The following is a 17867-nucleotide window of genomic DNA, read 5'->3' as shown; positions in this document are numbered from 1 at the left end:
CCGGTTGCTTCCAGGATAATTTAAAAATGCCACAGCCCCCTTTCCCTGTGATTTATGGATCCAGGCCTCTGGAGCAGCAGGATGTGTCCGAGCTCAGCTTTGATGTTCCCTCTCTCCACTTTGCACCAGGAATATTTTCTTGTGTCCTCAACAATTTTCCTCCCGCCACGTTGAGAACTCAGCTGGATCCAAACCTGCCTTTCTTCCCAGGCTCTCATTCCCTTAAAACCTCAACAGATCCTGCTTTTTTCCCTTTTTTTCCACCATAATCCAGCCATGAGATTGGTTAATTCACCCCTAACCTGGCAATTCCCACCCTCTTTCCTCATCTTTTTGCACAACATAAATAAAATTTTTAGTGCTTCCCAAGCCGCCCTTGTCTCCAGCGGTTTTTAGGGAGCAGCCTGACCCTTCCCCTCCCTGAATCCCGGTTTCCCAGACTGCTCAGATCCCTCAGAAAGGGAGCAGTGCCAGAAACTTTCATCACCCCCGGAGCTCCTTGGAATACAATGGACAATGGGACAACAGGAGCCACCCTCTGGAAGGGTCCCATCCATCAGGGATGAGTCTGGAACGGAGCAACCCCGGATTTGGAGGAGGTTCAGGTCCAAATCCAGGCTGGATGTTTCCCTGAGAGGAAAAGGATTCCTTTTCCTGCTGGAGCTGAGAATCCATCCAGGCAATTTCCAGCTGCAGCTGCCTCCTTTGCTCGAGCCTCCGTTATCAACGTGGTCTTTATCCTCCCCGGGAATTCCAGGTGTTGGTGTTGGGAGATAAGGTTTGTGTTAGGAGATAAGGAAGGCACCGCTGTTATCTCTGTTCCCACCAGGACAGGGCCAGCAGGCATGAATCCTTAATGAGGGGACCTCGTTAATGAGGGGACATCGCTAATCAGCGAGCTGGGCTCCGACCTGCGGCTGACTTCCCACCAGGAATGCCCCCAGCACAAAACTCGAGCTCTGGGAAGCCGGGGTGAATCCCCCAGAGAGGTTTAATCCAGGTTTGATATTCCCTGGATGCCAGGCTTGGATGGGGAATCTGAAAGTGAGAGGGAAGCAGAGAATTCCCTCCTTTCCCCGCTGGAAAATGAACCCAAAAACTCAACAAGGGAACTGCTGCCCAGCCTGGAGCACACCTGGATCACAAATCCATCCTCTGGTTGTGCTCAAACCCTGGGCTCAGTGAGGAGAGCACTTGGAGCACGGCAGAGATCCTGGCAGTTTCAGCAGGAATGTGAAGCTCAGGAATCTGATGCTCCATCTGCTGAACCAAATTCCTGATGGATCAAAGGGTGCGGGGAACTCTGGGCCCAAATCTTCTCGTGTCCATAAAGTGGCAGAGGAACTGTCTCCATTCCCCTATCCACAGCATTTTAGGGAATCCCAAAGGTGATTCCACTTTCCTGGGATCCTCCTCACCTTCTGGTGGCCCTGGGGGGACGTGGAGGTGACACAGCTGGGAGAGGAGCCCTCAGACCCCATCCCTTTGGAGCATCCCTCCTGCTCCTGTCGTTCCCAGCAGGACTCCCAGATCCAAAGGGAAGCCTCCTGTCCTTGCTGGTGACCCAGGGATGGAGCAGCCCCTGGGAATGCTGGAGTTGTCCCTTTTTGTGGCCAGGACAGGGAAGGGGAGCAGTCTGTGGCCACGTGGGGCTGTTCTTCCAGGCTCTGGGGGGAGTGGGAGGCCCCTCACATCTGGAGGACAGATCCAGACAATGGATTTGGTTTAATCTCAGGATGAGATTCCAGCTCAACTGGTTTCAGATGTGCTCTGCTCCCCAGCTGGCGTGGGAGAGGCAGGGAGGGGCAGGAGAAGCTTTCTGCTGCCCCTACTCCCACCTTGACCAGGCAAATTCCTGGAATATCACTGGATTTGGGGAGCTGGTCCTTCACCTGACACAAAAAAAGGGCTGGTTTGGATTGTCCTGCTTTCAATCCTTGGATGTGGAGCTCTGCAGGAATTCTGTCAGGATTTTAGAGAAAGTCTCCTGGCATCCTGCCCAGGAAGATGCTCAGACACAGATGTTTCCTGGGGATGAAGGAATGTCCATCCCCCAGCAGGGCTTGACCTCTGGAGCTGCTGGCTCTCTTTGGGAAACATTTCCTGAGGGGCAGAATCCTGGAATGGTCAGGCTTGGAAGGAGCTGAGAGATCATCTCATCCCACCTCCTACCATCCTGATTCCAGGGGCTTCCAGAGGCAGGCAGAGCTCTCCCTGAGCTCCCACCACCAACCTGATTTCCCATTTCACAGTGATTCAATCTTCACAGCCCTAACCAAGAGCCTCCAAATTAAAAGCTGTTGAGTTTTCAAGGCATGATCAGACTCAGAACCTGGCAGAGCTTTGGAGGCAGCCCTGAGCTGGGGTCCCTCCTGTGCCATCAGTCTGTGTCCCCATTAAAATATCCTTTAAAAAACCCCTCTGTGAACAAACCAAACCATTTCCTTCTGGCTTGAGGCAAGATCAGGAGATCAGGCAAAGCCTACTCCTCATTTCCTGCCCCTGGCCTCTGGGAAGCAGATTAAAAACCCCTTTGGCTGGGAAGTGGGATCCAGGCTGGAATGGCAGCTCTGTCCCATCCCCACCTTGCAAAAACCCAGGACTGAAATGCTCCCGGGACCTCGGGAAGTGGAGCAGCCTGGCAAAGCCAGGTGTGGAGCCTCCCTTACCTTCACACCTGTGGCTGGTCTCGCTCTGCTTGTGCCCTGCAGGACACTTGCACTCGTAGGATCCCACGGTGTTGATGCAATTCCCACCTTGGCAGAGGCCAGGGATGGCCTGGCACTCATCCACATCTGCGGGAGGAGAAGGAGAAGAAGCAGGGGTGTGAGGGAACAGCCATGGATCCATGGATTTCCCCCTGCTCACATTCCAGAGGGAATCACCCCTCAGATTGCACCAGGGAATGGACAGGAATGAATTCCTGCCTCCAGCAAGAGGGACACAAGGGTATGGGAATGCTTCCCAAAGGATTTGTGCATCCCGTGGTTCTTTGGGAGAAACGCCCTGTGGGATGGAGGAGCTCACCCAAGAGCCACAGTGTGCCCAGAATCTCTGGGATAAAATGGTGCTGGAAGGTCCCAGGGGATCCTCCATGACCACGGGGAGGGATTTGGCAAAGTTCCACAGAGAGTTCTGTGTTTTGGGGCTCTGTTTTGAGGGTTTTCCTCTCTGTTCTCTGGTTTAGGGTTCTGGTTTGAGGCTTTTTGTTGGGGCTCTGCTCTCGGTGTCCTCTGTTTTGGGGCTCTGCTCTCGGCATTCTGTCTTGGTGCTGTTTTAGGGTCCGGTTCCAGACTCTGCTCTCAGCACTTTGGGGCTGTTTTAGGGTTAAACCATTTCAGGACTCTGCTCTCAGGATTTTGGGGCAGTTTTAGGTTCCTTTTCTGAGCTCTGCTCTCAGCACTCTGGGGTTGTTTTAGGGTTCTGTTCCAGATTCTGCTCTCAGCACTCTGGGGCCAGATTAAGCTCCCATTTTGGGCTCTGCTCTCAGCACTCTGGGGCTATTTTAGGTTCCTGTTCTGGGCTCTGCCCTCAGCATTTTGGGGCTGTTTTAGGATCCTGTTCCAGACTCTGCTCTCAGCATTTTGGGGCCATTTTAGTGTTAAACCATTTCAGAACCCCGTTCTCAGGATTTTGGGGCTGTTTTAGGGTTAAACCATTCCAGCACCCTGCTCTCAGCACTCTGGGGCTGGTTTAAGCTCCCATTTTGGGCTCTGCTCTCAGCACTCGGGGGCTGTTTTAGGGTTAAACCATTCCAGCACCCCACTCTCAGCATTTTGGGGCTGTTCTAGGATTAAACCATTCCAGCACCCCACTCTCAGCATTTTGGGGCTGTTTTAGGGTTAAACCATTCCAGCACCCCGCTCTCAGCATTTTGGGGCTGTTCTAGGATTAAACCATTCCAGCACCCCACTCTCAGCATTTTGGGGCTGTTTTAGGGTTAAACCATTCCAGCACCCCACTCTCAGCATTTTGGGGCTATTTTAGTGTTAAACCATTCCAGCACCCTGCTCTCAGCACTCTGGGGCTGGTTTAAGCTCCCATTTTGGGCTCTGCTCTCAGCATTTTGGGGCTGATTTAGGATTAAACCATTCCAGCACCCCACTCTCAGCACTTTGGGGCTGTTTTAGGATTAAACCATTCCAGCACCCTGCTCTCAGCATTTTGGGGCTGTTTTAGGGTTAAACCATTCCAGCACCCTGCTCTCAGCACTCTGGGGCTGGTTTAAGCTCCCATTTTGGGCTCTGCTCTCAGCATTTTGGGGCTGTTTTAGGATTAAACCATTCCAGCACCCCGCTCTCAGCATTTTGGGGCTGTTTTAGGATTAAACCATTCCAGCACCCCACTCTCAGCATTTTGGGGCTGTTTTAGGATTAAACCATTCCAGCACCCCACTCTCAGCATTTTGGGGCTGTTTTAGGATTAAACCATTCCAGCACCCCGCTCTCAGCATTTTGGGGCTGTTTTAGGATTAAACCATTCCAGCACCCCACTCTCAGCATTTTGGGGCTGTTTTAGGGTTAAACCATTCCAGCACCCTGTTCTCAGCACTCTGGGGCTGGTTTAAGCTCCCATTTTGGGCTCTGCTCTCAGCATTTTGGGGCTGTTTTAGGATTAAACCATTCCAGCACCCCGCTCTCAGCACTCGGGGGCTGTTTCAGTCTCCCACCCTGGGCTCTGCTCTCCCCATCCTCCGCCCCAGCGCCGCTCAGGGGCTCTGGCCCCGTTCCCGTTCCCATTCCCGTTCCCGTTCCCGTTCCCGTTCCCGTTCCCGTTCCCGTCCCGCTGACCCTGGCAGGCTCCGGTGCGGATGTTGGGGATGAAGCCGCGGCGGCAGGGGTGGGGCTGGGCCGGGCACATCTCGCAGGGGTGGCCCCAGGCGCGGCCGATGGTGGCACAGCACATGGTCTTGGTGCACACGATGCCGCTCAGCTGGCCCTGGCACATCTGGTTGTTCACCTGGCTGAAGCAGGGCCCCGTGCGGTAATCTGGGGAGGGAAGGAAAGAATTCACGGGTTACATCCACTGTGTAAATCCCAGGATTTCTGCCCGGTTCCCTTTGCCAGCACAGTGTGGGATTTTGGGGGGTGGAAAAATTGAAGCGCAGTGTTGGAGCTGAAAAGGAAAAGTCAAGCGAAGAGGCGATTCCAGGGGTGCAATTCCACCCGTTATGGGAATTTCAGGGAGGAGAAAAGCAATCAAATTTAAATTTAGTTAGAAAGATCCTTCCCTGGATGTGCCCAAGGCCAGGCTGGACAGAGCTTGGAGCATCCTGGGATAGTGAAAGTAGCTGGCAGTGAAATTCCGTGATTTTTATGTTCCCTTCCACCCCAAGGGATTCTGGAATTCTCCGACTCTGGGATTCTGTCTCATGATTAATTTCTGCACTTTAACTCCCAAACATCTCCTGGCAATTTCAACTTTAAACCCCAGACACTGCGGGAACAACCAGCAGGTTTCCCATTCCCAATTAGGATCCTCCCCATGCCTTAAACCCCAAGGATGTGAACCCAATTTTTGCAGGGTTTTGCCCTCAGGAATGTGGGTTTGCCACTGCCTGGGCTCCCGTGACCCTTGATGAGGGGATATTGGCACAGCAGGAATCCAGCAGGAAGCAAAATCCTTCCGTGGGATTTTTCCTTCAGCTGGGCAGAGGTGGTGGCAAAGAAGTGTTTGATCTGTGGCTGGAAAAAAAACCCAAAAAACCAAAAAAACCCAACAAAAAAACCCTTGGAGCATGTCCTGGCCAGCCCAGAAAATTCCCCATGAAGTGTCTGAGCAGTCAGGTGTTGGTCAGGCAGCCAGAGCCTGGCTGAGATGGGCTCAGGGAATTTCCAGGCTGGAATTAGGCAGTAATTAGGAATTAGGAACTGCCCTGACCCCAATTCCCTGCTCCTGGATTAACCCCCAGATGTCCCTGCAGGGAAAAATTTGGGTTTGATGTGTTTGAAGCAATAAAAATCTTTTCAGAGGGGGTGAGAGCACTGGGAGCCCCAGGTAACCACGTCCCAAAATCCATGGAAAACACCCAGGAAATCCTCCTGTCTGGGAAAGAATCAATTAGTGAAGAATTCCTCATTCCAAGCTTAATGCTCCCTCTGATTTGTGTTCTGGAGCAGTTTGTACTGGGAGATTAAAGCTGAGAAAATTGGGCTGTGGATGCCACTGGGAGGTCGAGAGGAGAAGGATTTGAGAGAGAAAAAATGAATGATTTTGAAGTTACATCGCTGTGAAGGGGATGGCATCTCCCAAAAAAAACTTTTTTTTTGGGAATCTGTCCACAAACATGAACCACAGGGAGTTACCAAGTAAAAATCCTTTTTTTTTTTTTTTTTTTTTGACCCAAATTTTACAAGTTCCCAGACTAGCAACTGATGTCACTGCGGGGTGGACCCCAAAAAACCTCAGATTAATAAATGAAAAACCCAAAATCGATGCTCTGAACAGAAAGAAAAGTGGCCAAACCTGCACCTCCCACTTCATCTCCTACCTCATCTCCCCCAGGCACTGCAGGAATTCCTGGAGGGGGATAATGAATGAGGGATTGTGAGGAGAACACCCCCTTTTAAACCCATAATTGCCCAAAATAACTTTTCCTATGCAGATGACTCCTCTGGAGGGAATGAAGCCAAGGAAATCGCAGTCTGGAGAGCCCTGGCTGCCTCCCAGCCCCAGCTGGTGCTAATTTTAATGGGCAAATGATTAAATTTTTAATGAGGCACCAATGAAATTTTATGAAGGAAATAGGGACGCTTAGGAGATGTCTGAAGCCTTTCCCAGTCCCGGCATGGGATCCGTGTTCCAGGAATCCTGCTGCAGGTTGGTGTCCTTCAGGATGGGGGATTTTCCTTGGAAAAACTGAGGGAAAGCTGGGATTGCTGTTCCCTCTTCCCAGAGCCCAGTGTGGGATGTGCAGCAGCTCCACCTCCCCAGCTCCAGGTAAATCTCATTAAGGGATTGCAAAAAATCCTGAATTTGGGGGGATTTAGGGAGCCCCTCGAGCTCTGAATCCTCCACAATTCCAATGGCAACTCCAATGGCAATTCTCATCAAGGCATTGCAAAAAATCCTGAATTTGGGGGGAATTTAGGGAGCCCCTCGAGCTCTGAACACCTCACAATTCCAATGGCAATTCCAATGGCAATTCCCATTAAGGGACTGCAAGAAATCCTGAATTTGGGGGGATTTAGGGAGCCCCTCAAGCTCCAAATCCCTGACAATTCCAATGGCAATTCCCACTAAAGGACTGCAAGAAATCCTGCATCGGGGAGGTTCTGGGGGGAGGGTTTGATCAGGAACTTCTGAAAATAGTCACAAGAAAAAAAGTTTCCTCCACTCCTGCAACATCCATGGAACCAGGAGATTGTCCCTGAGTCAATTCCAGTGGGAACTGGGATCTCTGGAGATGGAAAAGTGGGATAATTCCAGGATTTTCTGTGTTATCTAAAGGACAACCCCAGCCACACAAATCCATCACGGGAGTAGGTCTAGCACAAGGAAAGGGGAAGGGAATGAGGAGCTTTTTTCTTCTCCCACCCGCTGGAATTCCCTCCCAAGACAGGCCAGGGGCTGAATTCCTCCTCTCCAAAAAAAACAAACAGAGGCGAGGAAGAGATTTTTCCTTTGCCAAAACTCCAATCCCCTCTCACAACAAACAATGGAGCCTTTGCCTTGGAAGCTGCAGGACAAAAGTGGCCAAAAGTGGATCATCCCCAGGGAGCTCCAGCTGGGATGGGGCCACAAATCCCGGGATTGGGCAGAAATCCTGGGAGGCCACGGCTGGGACAGAGCCAGAGCCACCAACGGGAGGGACAGGGATTGGGAAAAATAGGGATTGGGATCTGGGAGAGACAGGGACTGGGATCAGGGAGAGACAGGGATTGGGATTGGGAGAGACAGGGATTGGGATCTGGGAGAGACAGGGACTGGGATCATAGAGAGACAGGGATTGGGATCTGGGAGAGACAGGGACTGGGATCATAGAGAGACAGGGATTGGGATCAGGGAGAAACAGGGATTGGGATCTGAGAGAGACAGGGATTGGGAGGGACAGGGACTGGGATCTGGGAGAGACAGGGACTGGATTTGGAGAGACAGGGATTGGGATCTGGGAGAGAGGGATTGGGATTGGGAGAGACAGGGATTGGGATCTGGGAAGGACAGGGATCAGGAGGGTAGGATCACAGGAGAGAAAGGTTTAAATCAAATGCTCCGTGGAGCAATGGATGCTCTGCTCACAGAGACCTCGGAATCCTGGAATGCTCCTGCTTGGAAGGGACCTTAAAACTCCTCTCATTCCTGTCCCACAGGCAGGGACAGCTCCCACTGCCCCAGGCTGCCCTTGGACACTTCCAGGGATTCCCTCTCTGGGAATTCCATCCCAGCCCCTCCCACCCTCACAGGGAACGATTCCTCTCCAATATCCCACCTAACCCTGCCCTCTGTCCATGGGAAGCCATTCCCTGTGTCCTGTCCCTCCATTGACATGTTTTCCAGCCTGGATCTATTGTTCCTGTTGTTCTCCAGCTGTTTTCCAGCCTGGATCTACTGTTCCTGTTGTTCTCCAGGTGTTTTCCAGCCTGGATCCATTGTTCCTGTTGTTCTCCAGGTGTTTTCATGCCTGGATTGATTGTTCCTGTTGTTCTCCAGGCGTTTTCCAATTGTTCCTGTTGTTTTCCAGGTGTTTTCCAGCCTGGATTGACTGTTCCTGTTGTTCTCCAGGTGTTTTCATGCCTGGATTGATTGTTCCTGTTGTTCTCCAGGCGTTTTCCAATTGTTCCTGTTGTTTTCCAGGTGTTTTCCAGCCTGGATTGACTGTTCCTGTTGTTCTCCAGGTGTTTTCCAGCCTGGATTGATTGTTCCTGTTGTTTTCCAGGTGTTTTCCAGCCTGGATCCATTGTTCCTGTTGTTTCCCAGGTGTTTTTCAATTGTTCCTGTTGTTCTCCAGGTGTTTTCCAGCCTGGATGGTGGCTCTGCAGCCCCAGTGCTGTCTCAGCCCCTCAGGCTCAGGGAGGGGAGGGGAGCAGCCCCAGGGTCTCCCTGAGGGGCTCCTTTCTCATGGAATACTTTCTCCAGCTCGTCATTTCCTTACTTCACCCAAACACAGCCACATTCCTCAAGTTTAACTGTTTGGACTTTTGCAGAAAAGAAAAAGCTGGCGGGGGCTCTTTCTAAGGCCAGACATTCCAAGAGCTTGAAAAACACATCCAAAGGAAATTGTAAAGGGGGAACTTTTTTTTCTGAGTTTTCCTGTCCCGTTTTTACTGTTTCCTGATGAAACCCCAGAGAGTTTCAAGGAGGCACAAGGAGCACAGGGAAACACGGGGCTGGTGGTTCCAGGGCGGGAGGAATGGCTGGAAATGTCAGGGCAGGGCTTGGAAACTCCTGGAAGAGCCCTCGGGGGTCAGGATTTGTCCTGGGTGGTCAGTGGAGGGGTTGGGATGGCAATTCCAGAGCTCCAGACTCTTCCCAAGCACTCAGGTGGAAACTTGGCATTGCCCAGAGAGCCTCGGAAGAGACCACAGATCCTGGATCCCAGGGAAGAGCTCCTGGGAAAAGCTCCTGGGACACAGGGAAAAGCTCCTGGGGAAATCTCCTGGATCCCAGGGAAAAGTTCCAGGGAAGAGCTCCTGGGTCCCAGGGAAAAGCTCCTAGGAAAAGCTCCTGGGTCCCAAGGAAAAGTTCCAGGGAAGAGCTCCTGGGAAAAGCTCCTGGGGAAATCTCCTGGATCCCAAGGAAAAATTCCACAGAAGAGTTCCTGGATCCCAAGGAAAAGTTCCTGGGAAAAGCTCCTGGGAAAAGTTCCTGGATCCCAGGGAAGAGCTCCTGGGGAAATCTCCTGGATCCCAAGGATAAGTTCCAGGGAAGAGCTCCTGGATCCCAGGGAAAAGCTCCTGAGGAAAGCTCCTGGATCCCAGGGAAGAGCTCCTGGATCCCAAGGAAAAGTTCCAGGGAAGAGCTCCTGGATCCCAGGGAAAAGCTCCTAGGAAAAAAAAAGCTCCTGGATCCCAAGGAAAAGCTCCCAGATCCCAGGGAAAAGCTCCTGAATCCCAGGGAAAAGCTCCTGGGAAAAGCTCCTGAATCCCAGGGAAAAGCTCCTGGGTAAAGCTCCTGGATCCCAAGGAAAAGTTCCAAGGGAAGAACTCCTGGGTTCCAAGGAAAGGTTCCAGGGAAAAGCTCCTGGGTAAAGCTCCCAGATCCCAGGGAAAAGCTCCTGAATCCCAGGGAAAAGCTCCTGGGTAAAGCTCCTGGATCCCAAGGAAAAGTTCCAAGGGAAGAACTCCTGGGTTCCAAGGAAAGGTTCCAGGGAAAAGCTCCTGGGTAAAGTTCCCAGATCCCAGGGAAAAGCTCCTGGATCACAGGGACAGGCTCCACAGGGAAGATTTCATTTGGCTGGAAAAGCAGCCCCAAATGACAAAACCTCATCCCTGGAGCCCCGAACACCAGCCGAGTCAAACTCAGTCACTTTTTCCTCCTTGAGGGAGGGTGGGATCCGAGCCATGACATCAAAATCCTTCATTTCGCTGCGAAGGCTGCGAGCAGCCCTTGGCCTCTGGCCCCACAGCTTTTGTGGGCTGCAGCTTTTCCTCCCACACTGATGTAATGGGAGCTCAGGTTCCACCAAATATCCCCCAGCCACTCGTCCCGAAGATGTCAGGGAGAGGGAGGAAATGATGCTGGAATTCTGTGAGTGCCTGCTCCGAGGGTATTTCCCTCTGGAGGGGGGAATTTCCTGCATGAGGTGTGAGGGGGGTTGTCCTGCTCCCAGTACAAAGCAGCCTCTTACTGGAGCTGCTCTCAGCGCTCTGAAATTCACTTTATTCCCATTTAAAATTCAAATTATTTCTTGTTACGGTGGGAGCAAAGTAAATTCAAGTGAAGCCCTTCAATAAATCTGGAATTGGATGGATTTGGGGTGGATGAGATCTTTTTGTCAGGCACGGGGCTCACAGAATCCCAGGATTCTGGGGCTGGGCATCACCCAGTCCAGCCCAGGGTCACCTGGAGCAGCTGACACAGGAACCAGGTGGGTTTGGAGTGTCCAGACAGGGAGAATCCCCAACTCCCTGGGCAGCTCTTCCAGGGCTCTGCCACCTCCAGGGAAAGAAGTTTTCCCTCCTGCTGAGGTGGAATTTCTTGTGTTTTGTTTCTGTTTACGCTCCTCACTCCATTTATTAACTCGGAGAATTCCACACCTGGCAGAACCCAGGACATTCCCTGGCTCTGGGAGGAGATTTGTCCTTTCTCCCTATCAGGGAAAGGCCTTCAGGCTCTGCTTGGAATGAATCCTGCTCCAGGAAAATCCTTCGGAATGAGGCCTGGAGCTGAAGTGAGGCGCTGCTGCTGGAACCTCGTCATGGAGACTCCCAAGGATCCCAAATCCTGCTGGACACCAATCCTGCTGCCCAGAGACTCCTCTCAGCAGCCCTGGGGATGGAGTTTTCCCTCGGGAGGGTGAAGCTGTTCCCTGATTTTCCCTGGAAGGTCAATCCCAGGCACTCACCTGGCCACAAACCCCCCAGGATCCCGCTCCCAGCCCGGGCAGAGCAGGCTCTGTTTGTCTTGGCAGGGAGGAGCCGTGTGGACACAGCTGCAGGATTTGTTTTGTCTCTCACACAAGTCTGGCTCAGCCAAATCTCTGCAGGCTTTGTGAAAATGCTCCTTTATGTAAAGAATTTTATACAAACGGCCCCAAAGTCTGCCCCTGCTCAGCCCCTGCCTCTTTCTCTCTCTCCAGGCACAGGGCACTTGGGTTTTCCAGCCTTCTCCAGAAGTTTCTTTCAGGGATTTCTAGCTCTCTGTTCAATCCACCAATGTCAGGGTGGATTTGGGAATCTCAGTGCTTCAGGAGAAAAAGTGAGGAGGAGCTTCACCAGGAGCTCTGGAGCTCAGGTTTAAGGGTTTGGGGGGGAAATCTCCCTCCAGAGAGAAATCCTCATCATTTTCTACAACTAAAGCAATTCCTGTGTGTTGGGAAAAGCCAAGGAGAGAGTTTAAAGAATCTGTAACTGCTGCAGAACAGGAGAATTGTCCAGAAAATTGGGGATGTCCCATCCCTGGAAGCATCCAAGGCCAGGTTGGAGCAGCCTGGGGTAGTGGAAGGTGTTCCTGGATGGTTTTAAGCTCCCTTCCAACCCAAACCACTCCACAATTCCCTGATTCCACAAAGAAGGAGACCAGAACAAGGCAAGGTGAGTCCAGCGGACGTGTGGAGGCTTTTGCAGAGCTTTCCCTTCTCTGCAGCCAACAAAAGTGAGGCTCAAACTTCAGCAGAGGCCTTGAATGGGGCTCACCTGCACCCTGAGCTCCAGGAGAGGCTTTGGGAGCCCTGGGAATGTTGCACAGCCCTGGGAATGTTGCACAGCCCTGTGGAATTGGGTGGATTCCTGCTGGCTGGCCTGCTGCTCCTGTCTCACCCTTTAAACCACGGGGGAAAATCCCAGGAAAGGCAAGAGCAGCCCAATCCTTGGGAATGGAGTCACACAGAACGAGCCAAATCCTGGGAGAGGCTGGAAAATCAGAGCATTTCCAGGTGCTTTGAGCTCAGATCTGGGAGTTCAAACTTTGGCTCCGTGGTTCGGTTTCATTTCGGGTCCCGGCCACTCGGAGCCTTGCCAAAAATCCTGTCAGAGCTGGGAGTGTCCCTCTGAGCCAGCAGGAGAGGGAGGAATTCCCTGGCTCAGCCAAACCTCAGTGATGCCCACAGAGCCCAAATCTGCTCCTGCACACACCCAGCAAAGCCACCCCGAGCCACATCCTGGGGAATTCTCATCCCACCACCACCAAACCTGCACCGACCAGCAGAAATGCAACAAAACCCAGAACCTCCAGAGAGCGAAATCCAGTGAAATCCTGGATTCCCTCCGGCCTGGCAGAGCAGGGAATGTGGAATTCCTCCTCACCTCTCTCGCACTGGGGCCCGGTGAAGCCGTAGACGCACGCGCAGCGGTTGGGGCCGATGCACCTGCCCCCGTTCTGGCAGCCGTTCTCACACACAGCTGCGAGGGAAAACAGAGAATTCCATCATTCCTGCTCCTGGAGAGCCCCCTCCAGGGTGCTGGCACAGCTTGGGATGTCACCTCCACCTTGGCTGGAGTATCAGACATTGGGACATCAGCTCCGTGTTCTCCCGCCCGGAGCTTCCACAGAGAAATCTGAGATTTTTGTTCTTTTTCCTTGGAAAAATTGTTCCCTGATCCTGCCTGAGCCCCCTCCTGCAAAAGCCACGAACTCCTATTGCACTGAGGAGGATTTCCTGCCCTTGGAATTTTGGTTCCCTCAGGTTGGATACAAACAGGCAAATGCACAAAAAGCAACATGTGGAGGAACGACAGCAGCTGGACTGGGAGAAGGGGAGGATGGATTTAATCCCACGTGCTCAGAGCAAGGAACTGAGTTCTGAGCAGCACTTGGGTGTTCCCTGACCTAAAACAGTCACTGGCTTAAAATATTCCTGACCTAAAATAGTCACTGGCTTAAAATATTCCTGACTTAAAAAGTTCCTGACTTAAAATATTCCCGACTTAAAATGTTCCTGACTTAAAATATTCCTGATTTAAATGCTCCTGACTTAAAATGCTCCTGACTTAAAATATTCCTGATTTAAAATATTCCTGATTTAAATGCTCCTGACTTAAAATGCTCCTGACTTAAAATGTTCCTGACTTAAAATGCTCCTGACTTAAAATATTCCTGATTTAAAATATTCCTGATTTAAATGCTCCTGACTTAAAATATTCCTGATTTAAAATGCTCCTGACTTAAAATGCTCCTGACTTAAAATGCTCCTGACTTAAAATATTCCTGACTTAAAATGCTCCTGACTTAAAATATTCCTGACTTAAAATGCTCCTGACTTAAAATATTCCGGGATGGGGCCGGGGTGCAGCGTTCCCGGGATGTCCTGCCAGGGAGGGAATGTGGGATGGAGCTGGGAGCAGCACGTAGCGAGGGCTGCACGTGCCGTCCCCAGCCCCGGGCTGCTGCTCCTGAGAACGTTCCCAAGCTTCTGCTGCTCTGGGTGAAATTTTCCATCTGGAGCCTCGGCCCCCGGAGGAACTTTTGGGGAAGTTTCAGTACCGAGGGATCGGGAGGAGCTGAGGGGGAGTTTGGGGAGAATTGGGGGGTTTTGCCTTCAAAAATCCTCGGTGGGAGTGGTTCCCACGTGGATCCAGGAAGTTCTAACTGATATAATTGATAGGAGATTGTTTTAAAGATATTGTGCTTATTTGCTTAGGCTTCTTAAAATGTATTACATGGTAGAATATATATATAATATACTATAATATAATATAATATATTATAATATACTATAATATAATATAATATAATATATTATAATATAATATAATATAATATAATATAATATAATATATAAATATATACAATTTATAATTTATATAATAATATAATATCATAATGGTAATGTACTAAATATAATTATATAATGATAAATAGTAAGAGACTATATAATTAGACATATAATTGTATATATAATATATATGTGCATATTATATATACTATATTGTGCATATATTATCTCATATATAATAATATTATCTAATTATAATATAATAATACATTAGTATATTGTGAATATACTATACATAAAATTATGAATATATTATATATTAGAAGATATAATATATCTTACTATATGATAATATAGTATTATACATAATATAATACTTCCATATAGATAGTATAGTTTATGCAATACTATCCATATCTATTATCTATATATTATAATAGGGTTGAGATTCCAAGGGAAGGAGAACACAGTGCTGATGTTGGAGTGTTCTGGGTGCCCTTCCCCATTCCCATTCCCATTCCCGTTCCCATTCCCATTCCCGGCCCCATTTCTGTTCCCATTCTTGTTTCCATTCCCATCCCCATCCCTGTTCCTGTCCCCATCCCATCCCATCCCATTCCCATTCCCATTCCCATTCCCGTTCCCGTTCCCGTTCCCGTTCCCATCCCATCCCATCCCATCCCATTCCCGTTCCCATTCCCGTTCCCGTTCCCGTTCCCGTTCCCGTTCCCGCACTCACGCTGCCCGCAGTAGGTGCCGGTGAATCCCTTATGGCACAGGCAGGACCCATTCCCATTCCCATTCCCATTCCCATTCCCGTTCCCATCCCATCCCATTCCCGTTCCCGTTCCCGTTCCCGTTCCCGCACTCACGCTGCCCGCAGTAGGTGCCGGTGAATCCCTTCTGACACAGGCAGGATCCGTTCCCATCCCATCCCATCCCATCCCATCCCGTTCCCGTTCCCATTCCCGTTCCCGTTCCCGTTCCCGCACTCACGCTGCCCGCAGTAGGTGCCGGTGAATCCCTTATGGCACAGGCAGGATCCATTCCCATTCCCATTCCCGTTCCCATCCCATCCCATCCCATCCCATCCCATCCCATCCCGTTCCCGTTCCCGTTCCCACACTCACGCTGCCCGCAGTAGGTGCCAGTGAATCCCTTCTGGCACAGGCAGGATCCATTCCCATCCCATCCCATTCCCATTCCCATCCCGTTCCCGTTCCCATTCCCGTTCCCGTTCCCGTTCCCGCACTCACGCTGCCCGCAGTAGGTGCCGGTGAATCCCTTCTGGCACAGGCAGGACTCCTCGGAGCAGCTGCCCCCGTTCATGCAGCGCACGCTGCAGCTCTGCACTGGGGACAGGGATGGGGACAGGGACAGGAATCACCCCGGGATCCCCGGTGGGAATTCCTGTCCCGGCTGGCACTGCCCATGGCACGGGATGCCCTGGGCTGGGAGGGATCAGGGATCCAGCTCCTGAGCCCAGCCACCCCAGCCTGTCCGAGTGTTTTCCAAAGGCTCCTGGAGCTCCAGCCGGCTTGGGAATGTGCCCGTTCCCTGGGGAGCCTGGGCAGTGCCCACCACCCTTGGCAGAAGAACCTTTCCTGAGATCCATCCCAACCAACCAAAGGCATCCATCTTTTCACTTCCCTAAGGAATCCGCTCCAAACCTTTCCAGCTCTGTCCTTCCTGCAGGACTTCCCTAAAATGAGGGCATGGATAATTCCTGATGTCTCCCTGTCTTTGACACAACCCTGCCACAATCTTTTCTTTCAGGATTTTATACTTTACCAATATTTTCCCCACCCTTTTTATCATTGTTTTCCATTATTGCTCCATTTTCAACCCTTTTCACACATTGGGCTGTCCAATCTTCCAAATTCCTCCCTACCAAAGCCTTCAGAGGAGTCTGGGGAGATGGAATTTCCTTGGTGGAGGAAAATCATCAACTTTAAGTTATTTCTCCTCCTTTTGCAAACAGAATGTGGCCTCCTTGACAATATCCAGTTACTGGGAGAGGATTTTTTTTAAGGAATTTGGAAAGAAAAGCACGAGTCCTCCATTCTTCCATGTGAGAGCTCAGCTTTCCCACGAGATTATGACCCACTGGATGTGACTGAGGCACTGCAGGAAAACAATAGCAATAAATAAATTGGGGAGTTTTATCCTGCTATGGACACCAAGTGTTGGCTTTAACTGTTTCCTCACTCCATGTTTAAGGAATCTGGGATTAAAGCAGCCCAAAGAGGGATTTTTGGGGCTCAACAGTGAGCTACAAATACAACTCTCCCTCTGGAATGCTTGGAAAAAGACATTTCTCCTTTGGAAGGTGTGATCACTCCACCTGCAAGGGCCTGAGGTTGGAGCAAATGATGTGAAAAGTGGATTTCACACAAAAACCCCACGGAGAGCCCGGCTCTGGCTGCCAGGGAGAGGAGGGGCTGGGATCTGGCAGCTCCAGGGGTGGATTTATGGGATGGAGGCTCAGCCGTGGCTCCTCCAACACCAGTTCCAGGCTGGGAAGAGCTGGGGCCAAGCGCCTGTCCAGGAGCAGCACGAGTGTCCAAGTGGGAGAATTCTGGTTTTTGGGAATGCTGGGAGCAGGGAGGGCTGGGCTGGATCTGTCTCCTCATCCTCCTCCTGCTCCACGGCCAGGGATCAGCCCAAATTTAGATGGGAGTTTATTCCTTCAGGAAACGGAGCTCGAGGCTTCAAAGCCTTGCCTGGATCATCAGACACGAGGCTGCTCCGACTGGGAAAAGGCTCCAATCTGGAAAACTCTTCCCGACAGCCCTCAGCTCACTCAGGCAGCCCTGGGAAAGCAATTCCAGCAGGTCTGGGAGGCAGAGGGGGCTGGGGAGGGGCTGGGTGCCAGAGCTGCCCCCATGGCTGGGCTGCTCCCGGCACATCCCGAGCCCCACACCGCAGGGAGCTTGGGATAAGCTCCAGTGGAGCTCAGGGATTCAGGGCTTCAGGGTTGGGCACAGGAAGAGCCCTGATTCTCATCCAGAAATTTCCAACCAACTGGCAAACACCCTTCCAGGTCCTACCATGATCCCAAAATCCCTGAGGTCCCAACACTGCCTGATTTATCAGAGAATCCCAGACAGGTTTGGGCTGGAGGGGCCCTTAAAGCTCATCCCATTCCACCCCTCCCATGGGCAGGGACCTTCCACTGTCCCAGGGCTTGCCCTGTCCAACCTTGGATTGTCCAAGCCTGGCTCTGTTGGAGCCCCCTGTGGATCTGGAATGCAGAAGAACATCTTCCAACCAGGAATTTCAAGGCTTTGTCAGGATTTGCCAAGGTAGCAGAGGCCAAAGTTGTAGGAAAAGGAAGATGAGAAGAAATGACAGCTCGTCCTCATTAACTTTTCCCAAGATTGGATGGGACTGGATTAGTCCTACAAATTACTGGAAGGGATCAGTAGTTCTGCCAGGGATCAACTGTGGGGTTCTTGTCTCTGCTCACTCACTAGTCCACCTAAACAGCCCCTTCAGAGCATTCCTAAAACATCCTTACTCCCTGGAGTAGGAAACCAAGCAGGAAACTCCACTC

The 17867-nt window shown here is 51.2% G+C and overlaps 1 protein-coding gene across 2 annotated transcripts in view; it reads right to left on the bottom strand.

Annotated features, from left to right (window-relative positions):
• The window catches only part of FBN3 (fibrillin 3), an 84306-nt gene that overhangs the window by 52473 nt on the left and 13966 nt on the right, over positions 1-17867 (bottom strand). For both annotated transcript variants that reach the window (XR_014950245.1, XM_021546168.3), the window contains exons 5-8: positions 15568-15663; positions 12903-12998; positions 4791-4988; positions 2670-2795 (exon numbers count right to left, since the gene is read on the bottom strand). Coding sequence is in view for 1 of the 2 variants with exons in the window: in XM_021546168.3 (XP_021401843.3) it covers positions 2670-2795; positions 4791-4988; positions 12903-12998; positions 15568-15663 (516 nt within the window). In the remaining variant the exon portion in view is untranslated. The remainder of the gene's footprint in view (positions 1-2669; positions 2796-4790; positions 4989-12902; positions 12999-15567; positions 15664-17867) is intronic.

Source organism: Lonchura striata, chromosome 28 (genome assembly GCF_050655825.1).
Source record: "Lonchura striata isolate lonStrDom1 chromosome 28, ASM5065582v1, whole genome shotgun sequence".
NCBI classification, from domain to species: domain Eukaryota; kingdom Metazoa; phylum Chordata; class Aves; order Passeriformes; family Estrildidae; genus Lonchura; species Lonchura striata.
Note: the sequence above shows the minus strand (reverse complement) of the source record. Positions and strands in the feature narration are given on the sequence as shown.